Source organism: Saccostrea cucullata, unplaced genomic scaffold (assembly GCF_032062105.1).
Source record: "Saccostrea cucullata isolate Sc308-1 unplaced genomic scaffold, CSIRO_AGI_Scuc_v1 ctg10675, whole genome shotgun sequence".
NCBI classification, from domain to species: Eukaryota; Metazoa; Mollusca; class Bivalvia; order Ostreida; family Ostreidae; genus Saccostrea; species Saccostrea cuccullata.
The window spans coordinates 1-22,635 of NW_026923917.1; the positions used below are offsets into that span (position 1 = coordinate 1).

The 22,635-nt window shown below is 32.9% G+C and overlaps 1 protein-coding gene across 1 annotated transcript; it reads left to right on the plus strand.

Annotated features, from left to right (window-relative positions):
• Positions 1-7,459: 7,459 nt before the first annotated feature.
• Positions 7,460-8,349, plus strand: LOC134265256 (D-amino-acid oxidase-like; the record flags this gene model as incomplete). The annotated part of the gene is made up of 3 exons (XM_062747501.1): positions 7,460-7,585; positions 7,755-7,847; positions 7,958-8,349. Coding segments are annotated over 3 exons (333 nt in total), but the record flags the coding sequence as incomplete, so codon positions are not given.
• Between the last annotated feature and the right edge of the window lie 14,286 nt (positions 8,350-22,635).

Here is a 22,635-nt window from a genome sequence, read left to right on the forward strand (position 1 = left end):
ATCTACTACTACGGTGATGGCGGAACAGAGAAAACACTATGTTAAAATAATCCGCTATTTATTAGTGCCCGCAGTTATAATATACAATATAGATTACAATAATGGCGGAGCTGACAGAGACACGTCTGTACTCTGCAGCATGTAATAGAAAAGAGAGCGAGGATCTGTACACTTCACAACAGGTGCTGTGACGTATACCTTGTGATTGGAGGTAGCAGGGCAACTCGTGCCCAGTACCTCCAGGACCACCACAGTATCCTTTATTTCGAAAAACGAACACACAATCAAAGAGTGAATCATAACACCAGTCCGTGTAAATATTATGTGGACCATTAGTCTCCTAACATATTCATTGCTGCTAAATAAGGTGCATGGATATTAACTTAAGATGATGCATAAGTTCTGTATTGAAGTTTGTTCTCAGAGCAGGATGCAGAAGTAGTCCAACACTGGGTCGGACTACGTCCCCACCGAGGTTCCGGGGTACGGCTTGAAACTCAGAGGCTCCCGACAGGAAAAATGGTAAGTATGGTTCGTAAGTATAACATAATTACACATCTAACCTGACGTAGTTAACTGTATGATCCGCTCCTTTATTTTTATTATTTTATTTTTATAATTTTTGTTTTTAGATCGTACATAACTACGGACACGGGGGGTCGGGCGTGACGTTACATTGGGGATGTGTGGGAAAAGTCGTCAAGGAAATCCGGAAAGCGCTCACTCAGACCCCGGCAAAGCTGTAGCACCGATAAATCTAATATGTTGTTTGAAACTTGATTATGGGTGGGGGATGGGGGGGGGGGGTGTTTAATGGTCTTAGGTAATTTTTGTAAAAAAAAATGAATGGAATGGAATTTTTCTTTTAAAGAACCACGTATGATTTATTAAAATTATATATGCGCTATTAAATAAAGAGTCTTTTTTTTAAAAAAAAAAAACTGTTTTGTATTTTTCAATTAAGAAGTAGAGGTATTGGTAGATTATTCGAGTTTGATTTTTTCAGACATGCTATACCTTAACATAACCTTAATTATATTGTTTCAAATCTACGAGGTTGGCTCATACTTTGTAAGTTCAAGTTCAGCAGCTCATTTCATTTTCATCAAATTTTAGCTTGTCATCTATCCCCCTGAAAAACTTTATACCTTGCCTCTTTCACCATGTAAAGGGACGCATGTTGGGGTTCGGTAATGCGTCGTAAAGGGTTTCAACTCCGAAGAGGAGGTTTTTCACATGAGAAAAGAATATTTGTTAAGATACTTTGCTAATGAATTTTTAGGGGACGAACTAAATGTGCACGGGTTGTAATAATGTTATAAGGACAGACGATACGAAAAAAATGGATGCCTGGATTGGTATACCGGTATATTTTTTACCATTACAATGTATTTAATTGCAAATGATGCAAATAATTTTCTAGAATATAAAGAAATTGTAAACCTTCTGTGATGTTCAAAAGTCTACCCCTCTGAAACCATCGTTATTAATCTATACAAAAATTTTCCACTTCAAAAATCCATTTTTGTGGAAATTTGATAAAACTTAAAAAATTAAAAAAGAACGCGGTGAAAGTTATTCATTTTACTCATTTAAGCATGACCCAAGTTGTTATTTTCAAATTCTTTGACAAAATTTTGGTTGCATCATCTGTCCTTAACTTCCTATTTTGTACCGTAGTCTGTTTGCAAGCGCGTTACGGATTTTGCTAACGCCTCTGGGAAGTTCCGCAGACTGGGGAAAACTTGTAATTTTGTCGATATTTTGTGCTCTTTAATAGTAGGAAACTGATGATTAAAGCCCATTTTAAAGATGATGGATAAAGGTTAATTTGAAGACATTGTTTACTTATGGCAACCTTAATTTCTTTAAGAAATATAAAGTAAGAAATATATGACTTTTGTGGCCAAATTCTGATGTGCCTAATGGGGTTTAAAAGTTTGGCACCAGAGAAGTTTCAACTGAATTAAGGTCTTCATCTATGTTTCAATCCTTGTTCCTTTTTAAAATATTGATTCCTGGTCCATTCATCAAAGGGGAGAAGTTACTGACCATATATCTGTCTGAAAGGCGAAATATTGTCGTCTGTGTGCGAAGACACATGTTCATATGAATGATCTCAAAATGCACATTGCGTTTCTTGCACAAGGAAAACACCCCGGTAGTTTAACTAGAAGATTGTTTTAGAATATAGTAATATAATCCGAGATTCCTCTGACCCTAACCCATGCTTTTATATTGTGACTTGTGCAGAAGAATATAAAATCAGGGGTGAGATCAGAGAATTCTCGAATTAATAATAATATAACCATATTTTGGGGTATTCCTGAAATAGTATTGTCACGATCACTTAATAAAATTGTGCAATTTTAATCCTGTACAATTTATACCTTTAATATGGAAACTTCCTTATTTGAATAATCCGATTTCAAACAATACTTTATTTCAGGTTTTCCCGTTTCCGTTTTTGAATATTAGATAAAATGCTATTTACTAAGAACACATTATTATGGCACGCCAAATTCACAAAAATGAGCTAAACCTAGTTTCACAATTGATAAACTAGGTTTATCGACTGTAAACTATAGTTTACAAACCGTAGTATTTGACTTCAAACAAAATCATGGTCACGTGTTATGATCACCTGTTCCCAATTTTCAACCATATTGCAGTATATATATTTTAAAGATGCATAGACACATATTTAAAGTTTTATATTTTCTGTTTAAGAGTCAAAATCAGCATGCATCGAGCATTTAGTTAAAAAATGTGGAAAGTGGCATAGAAACACAATTGGTTAAAACTCATATATAAATTTTCAGAACAAAGGGTATGATAGAAAAAAGCATGCAAAAAATAATTTTTCGCATTGTTGCTATGGAAACCACGCGCCTTTTAGATAGCGTGTTCTGTACTTTGTCATGACACTTGAATTTATGGTTAAACAAATACTTTTTATTACTAGTCATTAAAAAAAAGCTTTTTAAATTATTATTTTATTTATAAAAATGTACTCTATTTTAGCAACTGTTGATTTTTGAAATTCTCTTCACCTTTTGATAAATATAAGTAGTTTTTGGAGGTTTATTTTGCTTTAAAAAACCAAATTTGAAGTAGTTTATAAGAAATCTACAACCACATTAAAGCTTATCAACATAAAATATTTATTAAACAGTATTTGTTCTAGAAGAATCAAGAAAAAATCTGCAGGCAACTAAAGCATTTATCTATGATAACTGATTTAAAGCCATAATTTTCTGTAACTTTTTCTTCAAATTACCTCCCTTTGGTATAGCTCTCTAACATAGGAGAATAAACGGTAATTTGCGTACATTGTTTTTAAGAGTCAAAATCAGCAAGCATCGAGCATTGAATGGAAAGTCAAAATTTTATTTTTTCAAAAGCTTTTTACCTCACCTGAGCCAAAGGCTCAAGTGAGCTTTTCTGATCAAAATTTGTCCGTTGTCTGTCGTTGTCGTAGTCGTTGTCGTTGTCGTCGTTGTCGTAAACTTTTCACATTTTCATCTTCTTCTCAAGAACCACTGGGCCAATTTTAACCAAACTTGACACAAAGTATCCTTGGGTGAAGGGGAATCAAGTTTGTTCAAATGAAGGGCCACACCCTTTTCCAAGGGGAGATAATTATGAATTAGAGAAAAATTAATGGCATTTTAAAAAAATCTTCTTCTCAAGAACCACTGGGTCAGGAAAGATGAAAATCATGTGGAATCATCCTCAGGTAGTGTAGATTCAAGTTTGTTCAAATCATAACCCCCGGGGCAAGGGTGGGGCCAAAATGGCCGACTCAAGTTTTACCTAGGAATATATAGGAAAAATCTTTAAAAATCTTCTTCTCAAGAACCACTGGGCCAGGAAATGTGAAACTTAAGTGGAATTATCCTCAGGTAGTATCGGTTCAAGTTTGTTCAAATCATGACCCCCGGGACAAGGGTGGGGCCAAAATGGCCGACCCAAGTTTAACATAGGAATATATAGGAAAAATCTTTAAAAATCTTCTTCTCCAGAACCACTGATCCAGGAAAGATGAAACTCATGTGGAAACATCCTCAGGTATTGTAGATTCAAATTTGTTCAAATGATGACCCCCGGGGCTAGGATGGGGCCAAAATGGCCGACCCTAGTTTTACATGTGAATATATAGGAAAAATCTTTAAAAATCTTCTTCTCCAGAACCACTGGGCCAGGAAAGATGAAAATCGTGGAATCATCCTCAGGTAGTGTAGATTCAAGTTTGTTCAAATGATGACCCCCGGGGCAAGGTGGGGCCAAAATGGCCGACCCAAGTTTTACATAGGAATATGTAGGAAAAATCTTTAAAAATCTTCTTTTCCAGAACCACTGGTCCAGGAAAGATGAAACTCATGTGGAATCATCATCAGGCAGTGTAGATTCAAGTTTGTTTAAATGATGACCCCTGGGGCTAGGGTGGGGCCAAAATGGCCGACCCAAGTTTTACATAGGGATATATAGGGAAACCTTTTAAAATCTTCTTTGCAAGTACTTCTAAGCTATGATTAGTGATATTTATATGGAATGATCCTCAGGTTGTGAAGATTCTATTTTGTTCAAATGATGAATGCCTCGGGGGGGGGGGTTAAATTCAAGCCCAATGTGCTCAGGTGAGCGCTGTGGCCCCTGGGCCTCTTGTGTTAAAAAAAAGAATTTGTCCTACCTAATGCTAAAACACAATTAAATTTTTTTTTGAATGTATGAAGGGACTGGTATCCAAGGAAATTCATTTCCTTATCAACGGGCTCATAAATCCTTATGAAAATAAATGATTTTTAGACATTTTTCTATGAAAATGTTTTCTGAACGTGATAAGATCAGGTAATTTGGTTACTTTATTTGTTGAAAGATGGAATTACTTTATTTTTTAAAAATAGGAAAAACAAAATTTCTGCAGTGATACTGTTGCCATGACAACGGGAAAAGAACATGGCGTTAATGCTTATTAATTTTGAAAAAAATTACATATGTTTATCACTATATACACAAAATCTACAACCACAGATGGAAAAATGAATGCTGTGATCTTGTTAGGGGTTATCTATATGTCATATCTATGCAATAAAATTTGCAGGCAACTTTAGTAGCAAAAAGTTACAAATGGTTAAAATGTGTGACAATCTGGCATTTATAAGGTTTTTTGAAGGGGTTGGGGTAAATTGAATACTGTAGAAGTGGAAAACATTGCGGTGTTTTTAATTTCACTATGTTCACGATTTAAGAATTTTCCGCGAACTTTAAACCATCTTGATTATTATTTTACGTCATTTCTACACAGAAACAGTCATATTAAGAGTAAATAAATATGAAGAGTAAATAAATATTTACAAACGATTCTCCGTGAAATTAAAACCACCGTGAAAGGTAGCTTTCCAAAAAACCGTGAAATTTTAGACACGTGAAATTAAAGACGTCTACAGTACATGTACAGTGTCCATTATATTGGTCATATTGGTCTGATCAAAGCATATTCATCATTTTACTATTGTTGATAAATAAATGCACATTAAATTTCAAAACGAATTTATAAACCTCACAAAAGAAACTAGGAAATAAAAAAAAGGGGGGGGGGGTTATAGGAATCACCTTGTCACATATCCATATGTATGTAAAATTTTGACTTGTCCATTACATTTCAATGAAGCGCCACTGAAAGTTCATACTTGATATTAAGATTGCTTATGATCTGGAGATGTGTCCAAAACTTGACCCAAGATCATTTGAACAAGTTCAAGGTCATTGGTAGAAGAATAGTGCAATCTTTGCCCATTCTGTAATATTCTAATGAAAACACTTAAAGTTTCATCTCGGGGATTATTATTTGAGCTGTGGGTTTGTCATGACCTTGACCAAAAATTCTTTTGGACACGTTTGACCTTGACTCAACAACATAGCTTTTTCAAGGTCATTGCAGTAAAAGTTTTTTATATGAGTTTGGTACATTTACATTTTTAACTTCGAATGAAGAGAAATTGGGAAGTTTGTGTTCTACACAAAAGTTTTACTACCTATGACTTGAGTATATGTCATAGTCATTTGGGTATGTGAATCTGCAGTAGCAAAATGTTAAAAAGGTTTTAAATTAATATTTGGACCTTTTTTGTGATAAAAAAACTAGAGGTACTGTGGGCGATGAGCTCACTAAATGATACCCTCCGCTTCCATATAGTTATAATGGCAAAGTCCATGTTTTGCTGTGGCTGGAAAACCCAAAATATGCGTCGGATCAAAAAGTAAAATAGAAGGTGCACAATGGCAATATGTAATAAAGATTCTGTGAAAATTTCATCAAATTTCATTCAGTGGTATGAGAGGAGTTGCAGATACAATTAAGAGATGGGTACCCCAAAGCGTAACACACGGACGGAGGGACGGACGTACAGACGGAATTAACGATTACTATATACCCTCCCGCTTTTCAAGCGGGGGATATAATAACATTTATGTTATACCAGGAGAATTGATATCATTTTATGAGCTTGCTCATAATAATTCTAGTTTTAGAGAGAGAGCCACTATGACAGCTCACATAATTTTAAAGTAAAATCATATCAATCAGGCATGTAGCATCAGGTTTGGGTTGGGTAGGGGGGTGAGAGGGGGGATTGACATCCCCAACTCAAATTTTTCCTCAATATAACCTGATGTTTAACCCCCCCCCCCTCCTGAGTTTGGAGAATTTCCGCGATTTTTCTTGCAGTTTTTTTTATGCCTACCCCACACCATGCATTTTCAAAAACGATACCATGTCTGTCAGAACGAATGACTGCAACCTTTGGTATTGAACCTACAATATATTCTCTTGCTGTCCTAGTTAAGAAACAATATTGCTAGACAGTTAAGACCTCAGTAGCTACTGGTACCTGAAATAAAAATCTGGAAGGGCTATGTAATATGAATGTCTAAACTTGAACTGACCCTAAAAGATATTTCATATAACCCTAATGGGTAATCTTTTGAATGGCGTATATCGAAATTTTTGTTGTATTTATATCTAATAACATTTTGAAAACAATGTAGAAATCAGAAGAGAATGAAAAATATGAAAAAAAATTTTTATATAATACCTACAGATACAAAACATAAATTTGAGGAACGGGTCATTGACTTTAAACTAGCCCTCTTTCTTTTTTCTCACAAAAACATTTTGTCAGTTTTGAAATTAATTGATTGATCATTTAATATTGACCCATTTAAACATGAATTAATGAATACACTCCAGTAAAAAAAATATTTGCACATTTTAAGAACTGGATTAGTTAGTGATTTACCGAATATTACGTTGAAACTGACATTCATTGTTATGGTGTGTTTGATTTTATCATGTATCCATTGTTATGGTCTGTTTGGGTATCGGTTATTTATGATGTGTTTGATTATTCATTATTATGGCGTGTTCGAATACCCAATGATGTTGTGCTGTGTGTAATTATCTAGATCTGACGCTGTCATACTTGGCGGAACTGGTCAGACTGGCAACTGGAACACAAAAATTGATGACGTTGATCGCAAGGCAATTTGGGAGGGTTGTCTAGAACTAATACCAAGTCTAAAGGTATCATTTATTTCGAAAAACGAACAAGCAATCAAGGATTGAATCATAACACCAGTTGGTGTAAAGATTATGTGGACCATTAGTCCCCTAACATAAATAAGGTGCAAAGATATTAACTTAAGATGATGCATAAGTTCTACATTAATATTGAATTTTGTTCTTTGAGCAGGATGCAGAAATAATCCAACACTGGGTCGGACTACGTCCACACCGAGGTTCCGGGGTACGGCTTGAAACTCAGAGGCTCCCGACAGGAAAAATGGTAAGTATGGTTCGTAAGTATAACATAATTACACATCTAACCTGACGTAGTTAACTGTATGATCCGCTCCTTTATTTTTATTATTTCATTTTTATAATTTTTATTTTTAGATCGTACATAACTACAGACACGGGGGATCGGGCGTGACGTTACATTGGGGATGTGCGGGAAAAGTCGTCAAGGAAATCCGGAAAGCGCTTACTCAGACCCCGGCAAAGCTGTAGGCTGTAGGGAAGCAAAGGAGCTATTACAGACAACCAGGGGGCCGTGAAGTTGTGTGATAAAAGAGGCCTTATTGAAGAAGCGAGAAAATATATTTTTATAAATACATGTAGCACCGATAAATCTAATATGTTGTTTGAAACTTAGTTATGGGAAGGGAATGTTTAATGGTCTTACGTAATTTTTGTAAAAAATTGAATGGAATGGAATTTTTCTTTCAAAGAACCACGTATGATTTATTAAAATTATATATGCGCTATTAAATAAAGAGTCTTTTTTTTTTTTTAAAAAAACTATTTTTATTTTTCAATTAAGAAGTAGAGGTATTGGTAGATTATTCGAGTTTGATTTTTTTCAGACATGCTATACCTTTACATAACCTTAATAATATTGTTTCAAATCTACGAGGTTGGCTCATACTTTGTAAGTTCAAGTTCAGCAGCTCATTTCATTTTCATCAAATTTTAGCTTGTCATTTATACCCCCGAAAAACGTTATTCCTTGCCTCTTTCACCATGTAAAGGGACGCATGTTGGGGTTCGGTAATGCGTCGTAGAGGGTTTCAACTCCGAAGCGTAGGTTTTTCGCATGAGAAAAGAATATTTGTTAAGATTCTTTGCTAATGAATTTTTAGGGGACGAACTAAATGCGCACGGGTTGTAATAATGTATTAAGGACAGATGATACGAACAAAAAATGGATGCCTGGATTGGTATATATTTTTTAGCATTATTTAATTGCAAATGATGCAAATAATAAATTTCTAGAATATAAAGAAATTGTAAACCTTCTGTGATGTTCAAAAGTCTACCCTTCTGAAACCATCGTTATTAATCTATACAAAAATTTTCCACTTCAAATTCCATTCTTGTGGAAATTTGAATTAAAAATTAAAAAGTACGCGGTGAAAGTTATTCATTTTACTCATTTAAGCATGACCCAAGTTGTTATTTTCAAAGTCTTTGATCTGACAAAAGTTTGGTTATATCATCTGTCCTTAACTTCCTATTTAGTACCATAGTCTGTTTGTAAGCGCGTTACAGATTTTGCTAACGCCTCTGGGAAGTTTTGCAGACTGGGGAAAACTTGTACATGTTATTGATATTTTGTGCTCTTTAATGTAGTAGGAAACATTTGATTAAAGCTCATTTTAAAGATGATGGATAAAGGTTAATATATCATTTGAAGACATTGTTTACTTATAGCAACCTTAATTTCTGTAAGAAATATATAGTAAGAAATATATAACTTTTGTGACCAAATTCTGATGTGCTTAGTGGGGTTTAAAAGTTTGGCACCAGAGAAGTTTCAACTGAATTAAGGTCTTAATCTATGTTTCAATCCTTGTTTCCTTTTTAAAATATTGATTCCTGGTCCATTCATCAACGGGGAGAAGTTACTGACCATACATCTGTCTGGAAGGCGAAATATTGTCACCTGTGTGCGAAGACACATGTACATATGAATGATCTCAAAATGCACATTGCGTCTCTTGCACAAGGAAAATACCCCGGTAGTTTAACTAGAAGATTGTTTTAGAATATAGTAATATAATCCGAGATTCCTCTGACTCTAACCCATGCTTTTATATTGTGACTTGTGCAGAAGAATATAAAATCAGGGGTAAGAGTCTGAGAAATCTCGGATTAATAGTAATATAACCATATTTTTGGGTATTCATGAAATAGAATTGTCACGCGATCACTTAATAAAATTGTGCAATTTTAATCTTGTACAATTCATCCCTTTAATATCGAAACTTCCTTATCTGAATAATCCGATTTCAAACAATACTTTATTTCAGGTTTTCCCGTTTTTGTTCTTGAATATTAGATAGATCTAAAATGCTATTTACTAAGAACACTTTATAGTATTTGACATCAAACAAAATCAAGGTCACGTGTTATGATCACCTGTTCCCAATTTTCAACCATATTGCAGAATACGTATTTGATTTTGGAATTATATTTTAAAGATGCATAGACACAGATTTGAAGTTTTATTTTTTCTGTTTAATATCACGACACGTATATTCTGTAATTTAGCATTTCACACGAAAATATATTAAAAATCATATTTCATCTAAAAGTTATGGAAACTTTAAATTTTTGGATGGGTATGATTGACACATCCTTGCACTTTCACGAATTTTAATTTTATTCTTAATATATAGGAAAAGTGGCAATTTCGAAATGTTATTTCAATATATATTTCAATATATACAAGTCGTGATATCATACAGAAAGTATTAAATTCAAATGTGTGTCTATGCACCTTTAAAAGTTATTGAGCATAACAGCAGTTGTATCAATAAGTTAATATATATTGACAACTTACTTATCTTAAACACTTGGTGAGCACTTTGACATTTTGAATTTGAATATAATACTATTCTTTATCTTTTTAAACACATATGTTAAATAATCCTCAAGATATTCACAGTCAAATTGTGGACTTGTTTCTTTTCTCAGTTTATGGTTTAGGTTTAGGCCTGTTTGGATAACGAGAGAAAATTGATGAGGTGAAAACATTCAGAATCATTGTAGTACTACATGTAGTATCATTTATTTCTAAAAATTCATCAGTTTCATCCAATATTGTCAAACTTCCCATTGAACACTTGGTAATCCAAGTTAATAATTCTGATATCATAGTATTGAACTTTAAACAAGATATGGCTGTTAAATGTTGACAATTTACACGGATTATTCTAGAAGAGTAGGATGATAATTAGTGGGTGTTAGGACATGAGGGAAAACTCTGCAATAAGAACCAAATGTAAAGCCAACCTCCTAATGAAAGTATTCAATAAATCTGATGATACCAGTCTATATTATTTTTATCATTTATCCCCAGCTCTCTGATTGGCTCAAACTTGATCACATGATTTAGTATATAACAGCATAAAGACTTGAGTTTCTATTTATAGAATCTGAAATGCATATTGACTTGAGGTTTCTTAAAATGGAGATAATTTCTGTGAAACAAAATAGTACTGTATTCAATCAAAGCTAATACAGTGTATGATTTGATGTTTCTAGAAAAAAAAATATTTATTTCAACTTTTACTAAACTTTTTTTCAATGTACTCTATTTGATGAGACAAAAGAAGGCATTGGATTAGGATTACTTCATATTAATTAAAACATATTCAATATGTGTGTCAAATATTGATACAAAACTCAATCAAATAAATGAAGTATTCTGAATGAGTAAATCGTCTAAATCACTCCATCAATATAAAGGAAACGCATTTACATTTAACGGTGTAATTTATCTTGATCTCTAGTCTCTAATTGTTAAAGGGAGAAAACTTTTCCAATTATTTTCATAATTTGTTTTGTCAATCTATGTAAAAAATAATATAACAAATGTAGCCCTTTAATTCGGTCAATCCATAGATATATTGACTTCACAGAAAAGCATATCGACCTCGCACTTCGTGCTCGGTCGATATGCTTTTCTGTGAAGTCGATATATCTATGGATTGACCTCATCAAAGGGCTATATTTATATATTGTTGAATCCTATGTTTTATTCTTATTGATATATTCTATGTATCTTTTGTGAAATTAAAAGGAAATAAAGTCATATTATTACCTGCTTTATTGAAATAAACATTCACAAACTTAATTAACAGACAACAAACATAATTAACAAAACATAAGGATTTCTTTACAGTTGTGTACATATAATGTACATATTGGGTTGTCATATGAACTTATCTAAAATCATGAACAATAACACATTTAAACACTATACTGAAAATAAAACTGAGAAATGCATTCTGTACAATTGATATAATGTTCCTAAAATAATTCACCTTTTTTTTTATCCTATCACGTAACAATTCAAGAAGGATGAGGAGGGGGAGAGGACCCCAAATGAAAAAGAAATCTAACAAAATACTTGCAAAATATCTTCAAAACACTAACAAATTATACTTTTATATTTTCTTAGTATGTTTTGAAAGTGTTGCATTTAATGAAACATCAATGCAAGACTTTACAGGATGGAGTGGCATGGTATTTTGTTAATGTTTCATTACATTGTTGGTGTTTTATTAATGTTTCTTTACACTCTGCAGAATGAAATTGCATTTTGAAAGTGTTTCATTATACTTGTCTGCATCAAAGTAATATTTTGTTAGCATTTCATTTGATTAACAGACATGTTTAGGGTTGAATTATCTATAGGTGCAGTAAATTCTTCCAAGAACAACTTATCTATTTTCATCCTGTGTTACTAGTTTTGCGCCAATTTTCAAACCACCAGCACTAGGTCAGAGAGAAACATAGAGATTGATGAAGGGACATGTAAAGTATATACATGTATATTGATCCCTGATTGGAAAAAGCATAATCAGGATGAATCTGGATATAACAGAGGTATTTATTAATTGCATGACATAAAGTTCTTTTATGCTGGACTACAGTAACCTTCAATCTGTGAATGTGGATGTGTACATATATGGCCTGTTTTTATTTGGGTTTTGTTCATGTTAAGATTGACCTTTAATCCATATACTACCCAGCTTATATCAGTTTTAAGCACTGGATTAAATGATGAATTATAATTATACTTGAAAATTCTGTGAAAATGTATGTACTGATTGGAGAAGTGGCCAATGGCTTGAGAATTATATCTCTCAACTTGGTGTTTTTAAATGTTGGAATGGTGTGCTATTGTCTATTGAAGAATAATGTCAATCCTAGAATTCAAAATGCTGTGAAACAAGGTGTTTATAATGTTTCAATATGAGATTGTGTTTAGATGTTTTCAAAGACTTGTGAATTTGCTAATTACAATTTCAAAAATTCAAATTTAGTGGTTTATTGATGATTTGTTACTTATGATTTGTTAGTAGTTTGTTAGAGTGTTTCGTAAGTATTTGTTAAAGTGTTTTGTTAGTAGCTTGTTAGAGTGTTTCGTAAGTATTTTGTTAAAGTGTTTTGTTAGTAGTTTGTTAGAGTGTTTTCAAAGTAACTTGTTATAGTGTTTTGTTAGCTCATTTGCATGTGATTTGCTATACTATCGGAATACTTTCAAAACATGTGTTTTGTAAGTAGTTTGTTATAGTATTTTGTTTCCCCCTTTTTTTCGTTTGGGACAGTTTCTTTTTTTTCACTCTCTGGCCAAAGAAAAGTTTTTAATTACTCCAAGTCATTGTATCAAATCATTTTTTCAAAATTATACCTTTATATTATTTCAATGATGGTCCCTGCATATAAGTTCCCTGACTTCCTGTATTCTCATCAATGTAGCAGTTTGTATGTTTTGTGTAGTATGTCTGAGAGATTGTTGGTAGGAGTACAGAGCAGCTTGATAGTTCCCTGTCACCTGTTGACAGATCCCCAGAATCTGCCACGATATGTCTCTTTTGTGTACCAGTATATACATCCCCTGATCATGGTGGACAAGGTCCTGTAGGTCATTGAGAGCTTTTTGTGCTCTCAGTGGGTCTACGTGTCTGTAACACAAGATCTCTAACATGTGTAACACAACATAGAGTGGGATAGATAATACACAATACCAAGACTGTAGCCCAGACTGCTGTTCTAGCACTAACTCATTTATGAAACAAACTGTACTGGTAATAAAAATGTCCCATGCTACAGCATGTCTCATCTTTGTAGACCGGGATTGTCCAAATATAGATTCACTTAAGATGTACCTCTCTGACAGTAGCTTTGATAATATACTCTGAATTTTGACTGAATATCTACTCGTACTTTATGAACAAGCATTCTGAGAGTATTGTACAGAAGCAATACATGTCTCCTTCCGGGTTCCCTATATTTCTTTAGATGTCATTTCATAATATTCTGTTTATTAAAAAAATACCTACGAAATGTGAATATTTCGGTTATTACTTATTTTTGAATGAAATGTCTCAGAATGAAGTCCATCTGTTTTCCAGAGAGAGAGAGAGAGACCAATGAATGTTATTATTGATACATGCATGGTCAAACAGCTCAATTTTTAGAGTAAGGGTTATGCTGCAACAAGAACATACCAAGAACTGTTTGTTTCTATGATATCCCTCTCGAGAGCAGTCATGAAAATAGAAATGTCGTGATTACTGAACAAAATTGTGAAGTTTTTGTCATCTCTCACGAGAGATGACACATTAAGTTTGATTTCCGGATGTGAGGTCCCAGTGTAAGCAGCCATTAATAAATCGGCAAGCCTCGGATGATTACGCTCGTTCGGGGCACAAACTATCCGAGGAGCACCGAGTGGTCACTTTGATGATGATGCGATTTTCTAAATATAGAGCGGTAAACAATGAGCGATCCAAACATTGAAAAAAGAAAAAGGGCTGCACAGGAATCACAAAGGGTCAGACACACAGGATCGCCTGCTGGTTGTTTGCATGGTGTTCAAGATATATGTACTAATTTAATCATCTACATATATACATGTAGGCTACTGCGTAAATGATCGATGGTCTGTGCCAGGTGGAATATTCTAACTAGGTCAGCGCGTTGAATCAAACCCGAGGCGTGGATCCAAGAATTAACAGAAAAACAACATCAAAGTTAATACATTTACATTTAGTACTATAAACTGCTATGAATGGATGTCGAAATTTTTTTTATGGTAGTCATTCTATAATTTATTGCTATTTTTCCACAAACAAAAAAAAAATACATGTATGAGGATTTAAGCGGAGACAAGAATATATTTGAAAAACTACGAGCATTGGAAGAAAGGTCAGAAAGATTATGATCGAGAATTTTCTTGAATGTCTCCAGTTTTCTTTTTAATCATTTATAATAAAAGAACTTGCAATCATTTTTATGCAATTTTCAATGGTATAAATGGCAAAAAAGTAATCAAATCACATTTTCTATTTAATTGAAATAAAGCCAAAATTAAAATATATTCCTAAAACAGTCAGTAATTCAGGGTTGGTAACTTGGGAATTTTTTTTCAGATAATACGTGAATGTTTAATTTTAGCTGATATCATTTAAATTTTACTATTGAATTACCCCTATTTAAAACCGCTAAGTGGAACTTGGTCAACTGTTGTTACTATCTTGAGTGTGTTTTTAATAAATTAACAAATACAAATGCATCAAAAATTCTTTTAGTTATAATAACATTATGTGATTTTAAAATACATTCTCAGAAAATATGAATTGCTTAGATTCTCTCTGAAGAGTACGATCGAAGGTATGAAATGAATGACCAATACATTTTTTTTCATTTAAGTTTAGTATTTTAAAATTGATATCCAAACTTTCTTGTAAAAATTTTATTATTCCAAAGTTCGATACATGCCTATATGAAGATATAATCCTTTCACATACTAAAGTATGAGAAGACGTGTCAATCAAACGTGTCCCAAAATTAGTAGTTTTAGGATTTTCCGGATAAAAGAGGTTTTTAAACATATATGTAGTTCAGTGTGAAAAAGCATGAATCGTGATATTATTTAGAAAATTTCAGAAAAATGTATTTTTTTCAAATCTGAGGCCTAGCCCGGCCCTTTAACCTTTTACTGTTGTAAATGCATGTTCACTGCAAGTCCTCTCCCTTATCCATACTTTTTCTTTTAGTATAGTCATGTCTTCTCCAAATAAATGGTTTTTCAGAAATAATCAAAAAGTTTAAACCTTTCCTTCCCATCCACAACATACGATTTTGGAGTTTGAAAACTACCCTTTTTCCTGTTCCATATCTTATTACCATTCCCCCAAAAATAAAAAAAAAATCTGTCTTTTATAGCGAGCGCAGCGAGGCGGCGCGAAGCGCCGCTCACAATAGCGAGCTCTTAAAGCAACGCCTGAGCGGAGAGAAAATTCGGACTACTGCACATTCATTCTATAGAATTTTTTGATGCCGTAATTTCGACCCACAATGCATCACTTGTTTTAGCTACGTTCTCGCGAGAATCACGGCAAATGTTCAACAAAAAGTTTACTCGCCTTGATTTAATGGATATATATTGAAGATAAATAGAAAACAAAACGTTCTTCATTAACTTTCAGCACTGTACAGGCTTTTTCTCGGTATATTGCGACTTACATACGTCATATGACGTCAGAGTCTAGACGCACCAAATGTCACGTGCGGTTTGACGAGTCCGATCTAAATCAAAACAATAGAAGAGTTTGCGCTCGCTCTAACGGTCGCACCGTCAACATATTAGAAAAATGTAACATTCCACTGTTTATTCTTTGACACAAATGGAGCCAAAGAGATGACATTTCAGGCTTTCTGGAAAGCCAAACTTGTAATCCTATACGATTAAACTCTAAGTAAGTTTCAATGCTTTGGAAATATGGAAACTTCCTTTTTTGAATAATCCGATTAAATATAAGCTAAAACTTTGTTTTCAGTTTTCCCAAAAACACAATTAACAACATATCTCGTGCACAATATCTAATTCTAAAGATTTGATTTAAATTCCAAATATATATATATATATATATATATATATATATATATATATATATATATATATATATATATATATATATATATATATATATATATATACAATCCTCTTTCCTGGATAAAATAACACAAAAAAGTAACTAAGTGAATTGTCATTTATTAAACACTTTAACAGTTGAAAATGACAATAAATATCAACAATACAAAAACTGTAGCTTGAGAAAATGATGTCACTGACTCATTGTGTAGTTTACAGACTTTTATGATTAACAATTCTTAACTATAGTTCACATTTGTAGATGGATTGAAATAATAATTTACAGACGTGGATCTATGTTCATCAACATTATTAACGTCTATTGTTAACGTTTTATTATAGATAGATAAACTTAATTTAGTATTCGTAAACTATAATTAACAATTTATATATAGATGTAAACTATAGTTAACGAATTGTTAACTATAGTTCACGGTTTGTAAACTATAATTTAAATTCAATAAAATTAGCTTATCAGCTGTGAAACTATGTTTAACTAATTTTAAGCTCACCTGAGCCGAAGGCTTATGTGAACTTTACTGATCACATTTTGTCCGTCTTTCGTCCGCCCGTCTCTGTCCGTCCGTCTGTTAACTTTTCACATTTTTGACTTCTTCTCAAGAACCACTGGGCCAATTTTAACCAAACTTGGGTACAACGGATCCATAGCTGAACAGAAGTTTAAATTGTTAAAATGAAGGGAAGAACCACAGGGCCTAAAAAAGCTGAAACTGATGTGGAAGAATCCTTGGGTAGTGTAGATACTAAAATGTTCATATCATGACTCCCGGGGGATTTGGCGGGGTCACAATAGGGAATCAAATTTTACAGTGAAATATACAGGAATGAACTTAAAAAAAATCTTCGCAAGAACCACTGGGCCAAAAAAGCTGAAACTTATCTGGAAGCATTCTGGGGCAGGCGCGGATCTAAAAAAAATTTTCAAAGGGGGGGGGGTGAAGGGGAAAAGAGATTTTATAACGTACGTTTTACACATACATGTAGTTAAATAACTCAATTGGATAACGGGTGGAGTATGGTTTTTAAGACTGGGAAGTTGATCAACCTGGGAAAAGGTTCTTGTATGGATTACCTGAAGAGTTTTTGATAAAGAAAAGAAAATATTTAATTCTCCGAGCCCGAAATTCCTATTTTGTAAAGGGGTGGGGTTTCATCGGATTTTTTTTATTCACAACCAAGTTTTTTTTTACAACATAAGCCTTTCATTAAACATTTTCTATTATAATAGTAAAGCAAAAACAAAAATTTGGGACTTTCTTCTTTTTCAAATCCAAAGGGGGGGGGTGCAACCCCCGTAATCCCCCACTCTGGATCTGCTAATGCTGGGTTAGAATAGAATAGAATAGAATTTATTACCAATCAGGGCCCAGTAGGCATAAACATATAACATATATAATTACATATAAACATAAGAAAGTAATAGACAGAATACAACATGTGGTGAAGAGCAATTCTTCTATTAAGTATATATATATATATATATATATATATATATATATATATATATATATATATATATATATATATATATATATATATATATATATATATATATATATACTGATATATATGTTGTTGGCATTTTTAAGTTTCATATATAGACATGCATGATGGGATGCTGTACAAAAAATGTGCATAAGTATTACACACATATATATATATATATATATATATATATATATATATATATATATATATATATATATATATATATATATATATATATAAACACATAAAACTATGTTTGAAACATCAACAAGAGGCAGCAAGAGTCGGTGCTAAAGGATATACAGAATTCCACTTCTGCCTCATGTAGAATAAACAGACATAAAATTTATGGAGATAAACATATATTATATAAATAAATTGTACATTGACACATGTGTTAATTAAATTAAACTACAATGGACAGCAAGAGTCAGTGCTGAAGGATAGTATATTGTTATTATACATGTATTAAAGTTATCCACTTCTGTTCAATGTAGAGTATATAATACAACACGCATATCAACAACACCTTTACATAGTGTAGCATAATTATCCAACTACGGTACTTCAAATGATTTTGAATTTGTCGAACTATACATGACTTATGAATTCACACAATTTGAACAGCACATCAACATCTTCACAGTTCATTAATCATAAATATTGGTTATTTTTTGACAAGCTATTAAAAAGATGACACCTCATAGATATCATGGATAGTAAATTTATTCTTGATTGACTATGGCATGGACAACCGAAAAGAAAATGTACTTCATCTTCTATCTCTTCTAATTTACAATTGGGGCATATTTTCTCTTCTCTTGGTATACCGTAATGACTACCTTTTTCAATCATCAGATTGTGAGAAGATATTCGAAATTTTGTTAGAATCTTCCTTTTCTCAAACTTTCTTAAAATTAATAAATAAGGTTCTAGCCCAAAGTTCTGTTTAATTGTGCAATAGGTGTCCAATTTCCCACAATTACTTTATTCTTCCTTCTTTTGATACCATTTTTCAAGAAAATATGAATTTAGAATGCATTTACAATGATATTTAAATGTTGATGTAGATGATTTCAGATGAGGTGTTAACTGAGGAAGAAGTTGTTTAAAGATATCAATAGAACCAAACCATGATAATTTGTTTTTATTGAAATTGGATACCGACGCAGGTAGTATACGCAGCTTTTAATAGAGGATATGTGTCATCCAAATTCTCTAACCTATGCCAGTATTTCAATATATTCTGAACAATACTGAAACTCATAGGGTGTCTACCTAGTTCTGAAAGGACTGCAAATTTTGTACTTTTGTTATTTACACCTAATAAAAATCTACAAAACTTGTAATGTAATTTCTCACAAAGTGACTTAGAAAATAATTCATCCAGTGGAATGGGTCCATTTCTAAATCGTGATGTAGTAGTGTTAAAGACCCCCCAAATTTCACTACCGTAAAGTAATATGGGTTTTATTGTATGATCATATGCATGTAAAGCTGTGTTTATTTTAGGGTTCAATGATAGGAAATTTTTTTGTAATTTAAAAAAGACCTTTGAAGCTTTTTTTGTAAAGTTCATCCTGAGCAAGTGTAAAACTTCCAGATGCAGTGAAATGTATGCCCAAGTATTTATAAGAAGTAACACATTCAAGAGGTTCTTTGTTTAGTGTGAAGTTTTCTTTCAAGTGTCTACCTGCTTTATTAAAGATTAATACTTTGGTTTTTGAAACATTTACATCAAGGCACCAGTCAGTACAGAACTTATCAAGACAATTAAGTTTTTGTTGAAGTCCTTTTGATGACTTGGACAATAAATTTATATCATCTGCATACATTAGACAATGAAGTAATTATGTTCCCCAAACGAAGTTGGGGAACATATTGTTTTTACTCTGTTTCTTATTATTATTATTATTATTATTATTTTTCTTCTTCTTCCTGGGTACTTTTTTGTCCGGGAATGATCTTGTAAACTGTTCGTCCGAGGTAGGTAAAACCTTTTTAGGGTAAGTAGACATGTTATGCAGATTTGCGGAATCAAGGTCATTTTACGCGCACGTGCTTGCAAGAGCGCGCACGTGCAACACTTGAAATAGCCAATATAATACATATAGTCGGAACTTTTCTATTTTTTGATAAAATGCTTTGAAACTCATAATATAAGGATACATTAGTAGTATAGACAAGATGGCATGGTCAAAATAGCAAGATCTCACGCGCATGCACGTGCGCTTTGCTCTGATTGGCTGAAACTAAAGTCTCAATATCTTTCTTGTTTCTTGTCATAATCTTTTGAAATTTTGAACATGGTCCTACATTATGAAGATCTACAGCATGATATATTAAAATTTTAATGAAAGCATGTGCATGCACGCATGCTGTAATCTGATTGGCTGAAACTTCAAATGGCTATAACTCTCCTGTTTTTCAACCAAACAGGATGGGATTTAGAACTTGGATAAATATAAGGGACTCCTACAAGAAGGTGTAGTCATTATGCACGTGCTTGCACGTGCGTGCACGTGAAATGAGTAAAATAAAAAATACACTCGAATGAGTGCATTTTTTAATACTTTTGGATTAAATGCTTTGATATTATTAAAATTTTAGATAGTGTAGACAAGATAATATGGTCGTTACGCACATGAACACGCGTGCAATGCCTATTTTTTTAATATATTTTGTATTTTTTTTTGGAAGACCTTGATTAAGTCTAAATTCCATAAGGTATTTCTTATTTAATAGAGATAACAGGGAATATGGCACCAAAAGGGAGTTGGGGAGCGTTTGGGGAACATCTGTAACGGTCCCCGTTACAATTAGCACTAGTTTATCATGTAACTGAATATTATCATCAGTTATATTATTGAAGTATTCCGGAAGATTATTGATAAAAATTTTGAATAAATTTGAACTTAAATTGTCTCCCTGTTTAACTCCTAACTTAATAGGGAAAGTCTCAGTGACTTGATTGTTTAACTTAATGCATGATATACTACAAATGTACATACTCTTTACATTGTAAAATTTAGATCCAGCCCCAATTTCTAGTAGTTTGATTTTGATGCCTGCATGTATTACTGTGTCAAATGCTTTTCTAAAGTCAATGAAACATGCATAGAGTCGTCCTTCTTTCTGAGAGCAATATGTTTCAAATAAAGTTCCTAAAATAAACATGTGATCAGATGTTCTTGCCTTTTTACAGAAAGTGAAAAGTTCTAAATTGTTAAAATTGTGACATTTGGGGGGAGGGGGTTAGTAGGTAGAGTCCACAATAGGAATTTCAAGGGAGGAAATCTAGTAAAGAAGGGAATCACCAAAGTTACTCAGGTAAGTGATGTGGCCCATGGACCTCTTGTTTTAAAATTGTGTTAAATTGGCGTCATATGTCATTAGCGAAAAATCCTTACAAACATACTTTTCTCATGCGTCAAACCTCCGCTTTGGAGTTGAAACATTCTATAATGCATAACAAAACCCCCACATATGTCTGTTTACAAGTTGTCTTCTGGATTGTTAACAGTAAATTTATTCCCACCCCCCTTCTCGAAGAAACGCGCGCAAAAAAGTATCCAAAAATAACTAGTCACGTTACTTGGTCACGTGACCTATATCACATGAACCTGTATCGAGATGGCGGTCGGTAGGAACGTATTTGCAGTTCTTTTGGTGAAAACAGGTTTGTCTATGTTTGTTTTGATGAGAGACTGACAGATAGCAATTGCACAAATATTTATTGAACTTTTCAAGCCATATTTTACTCTCTTTATGTCCATCTCACGGGATGTTCACGTGGAATAATTTAGCCTTTGGCAGGACCTGTTAGTCAAGTTGGGACCACAGGATGTAATATTCCCTTTTGGTTACGATGTATCCCAACAGAAATATAAATGTAAAATGCCACAAAAATAAAAATGAAGAATATTTTTTTAAAAATCAAAATAGTTTAGTTCAAATCCGCATAGAAATTCATAAAAAAAACTACATTTTTTATTTGGTTAAAGTTTTCTGTACCCCAAGTGGGTACGACATTGTTGTTTTCATTGAAGATGCAGTTCTTCATTCTCACAGACAAGTGAAAATTTGTATTTAAAGCTTTTTCTTTCTAAGGCCTGACATTGGCAAGATAGAAAAAAGAAACAGACTTTGTGAGGTTAAATAAATAAAATTAAATTGATAAAATGTTTTTTTTCTCTAAACCTGACTTTGCACATTTTGATGATAGTTTAATTCCATAAAACAGCTTAGAAAAAGGTATACCTAGTATATGATGTTGAAATGGGACAAGGGCATGTGATTCATCATATGTGTTGCCATTTCATGTGACTATGAGCAGAACTCTATGGCAACATCTTACACGTCTTAGTCATTTTACAAGGGGAGAAGATATACTGACATTAGATTTATTGTTATTTTTTTATCTGGAAAATCTGAGAAATAATATGTCTTTTCAAAACATTAATTTTTTAATGCAGGTCTCATGAAATCACAGTTGCATGAAATATAATTAAAAAAAATTATCAGAGCTAAAACTTATTTAAGCAAGAGGCCCATGGGCCATAAACTCATCTTGACTCACTTTATAGTCCAGCTGTTCTTCATCAGCAGATTT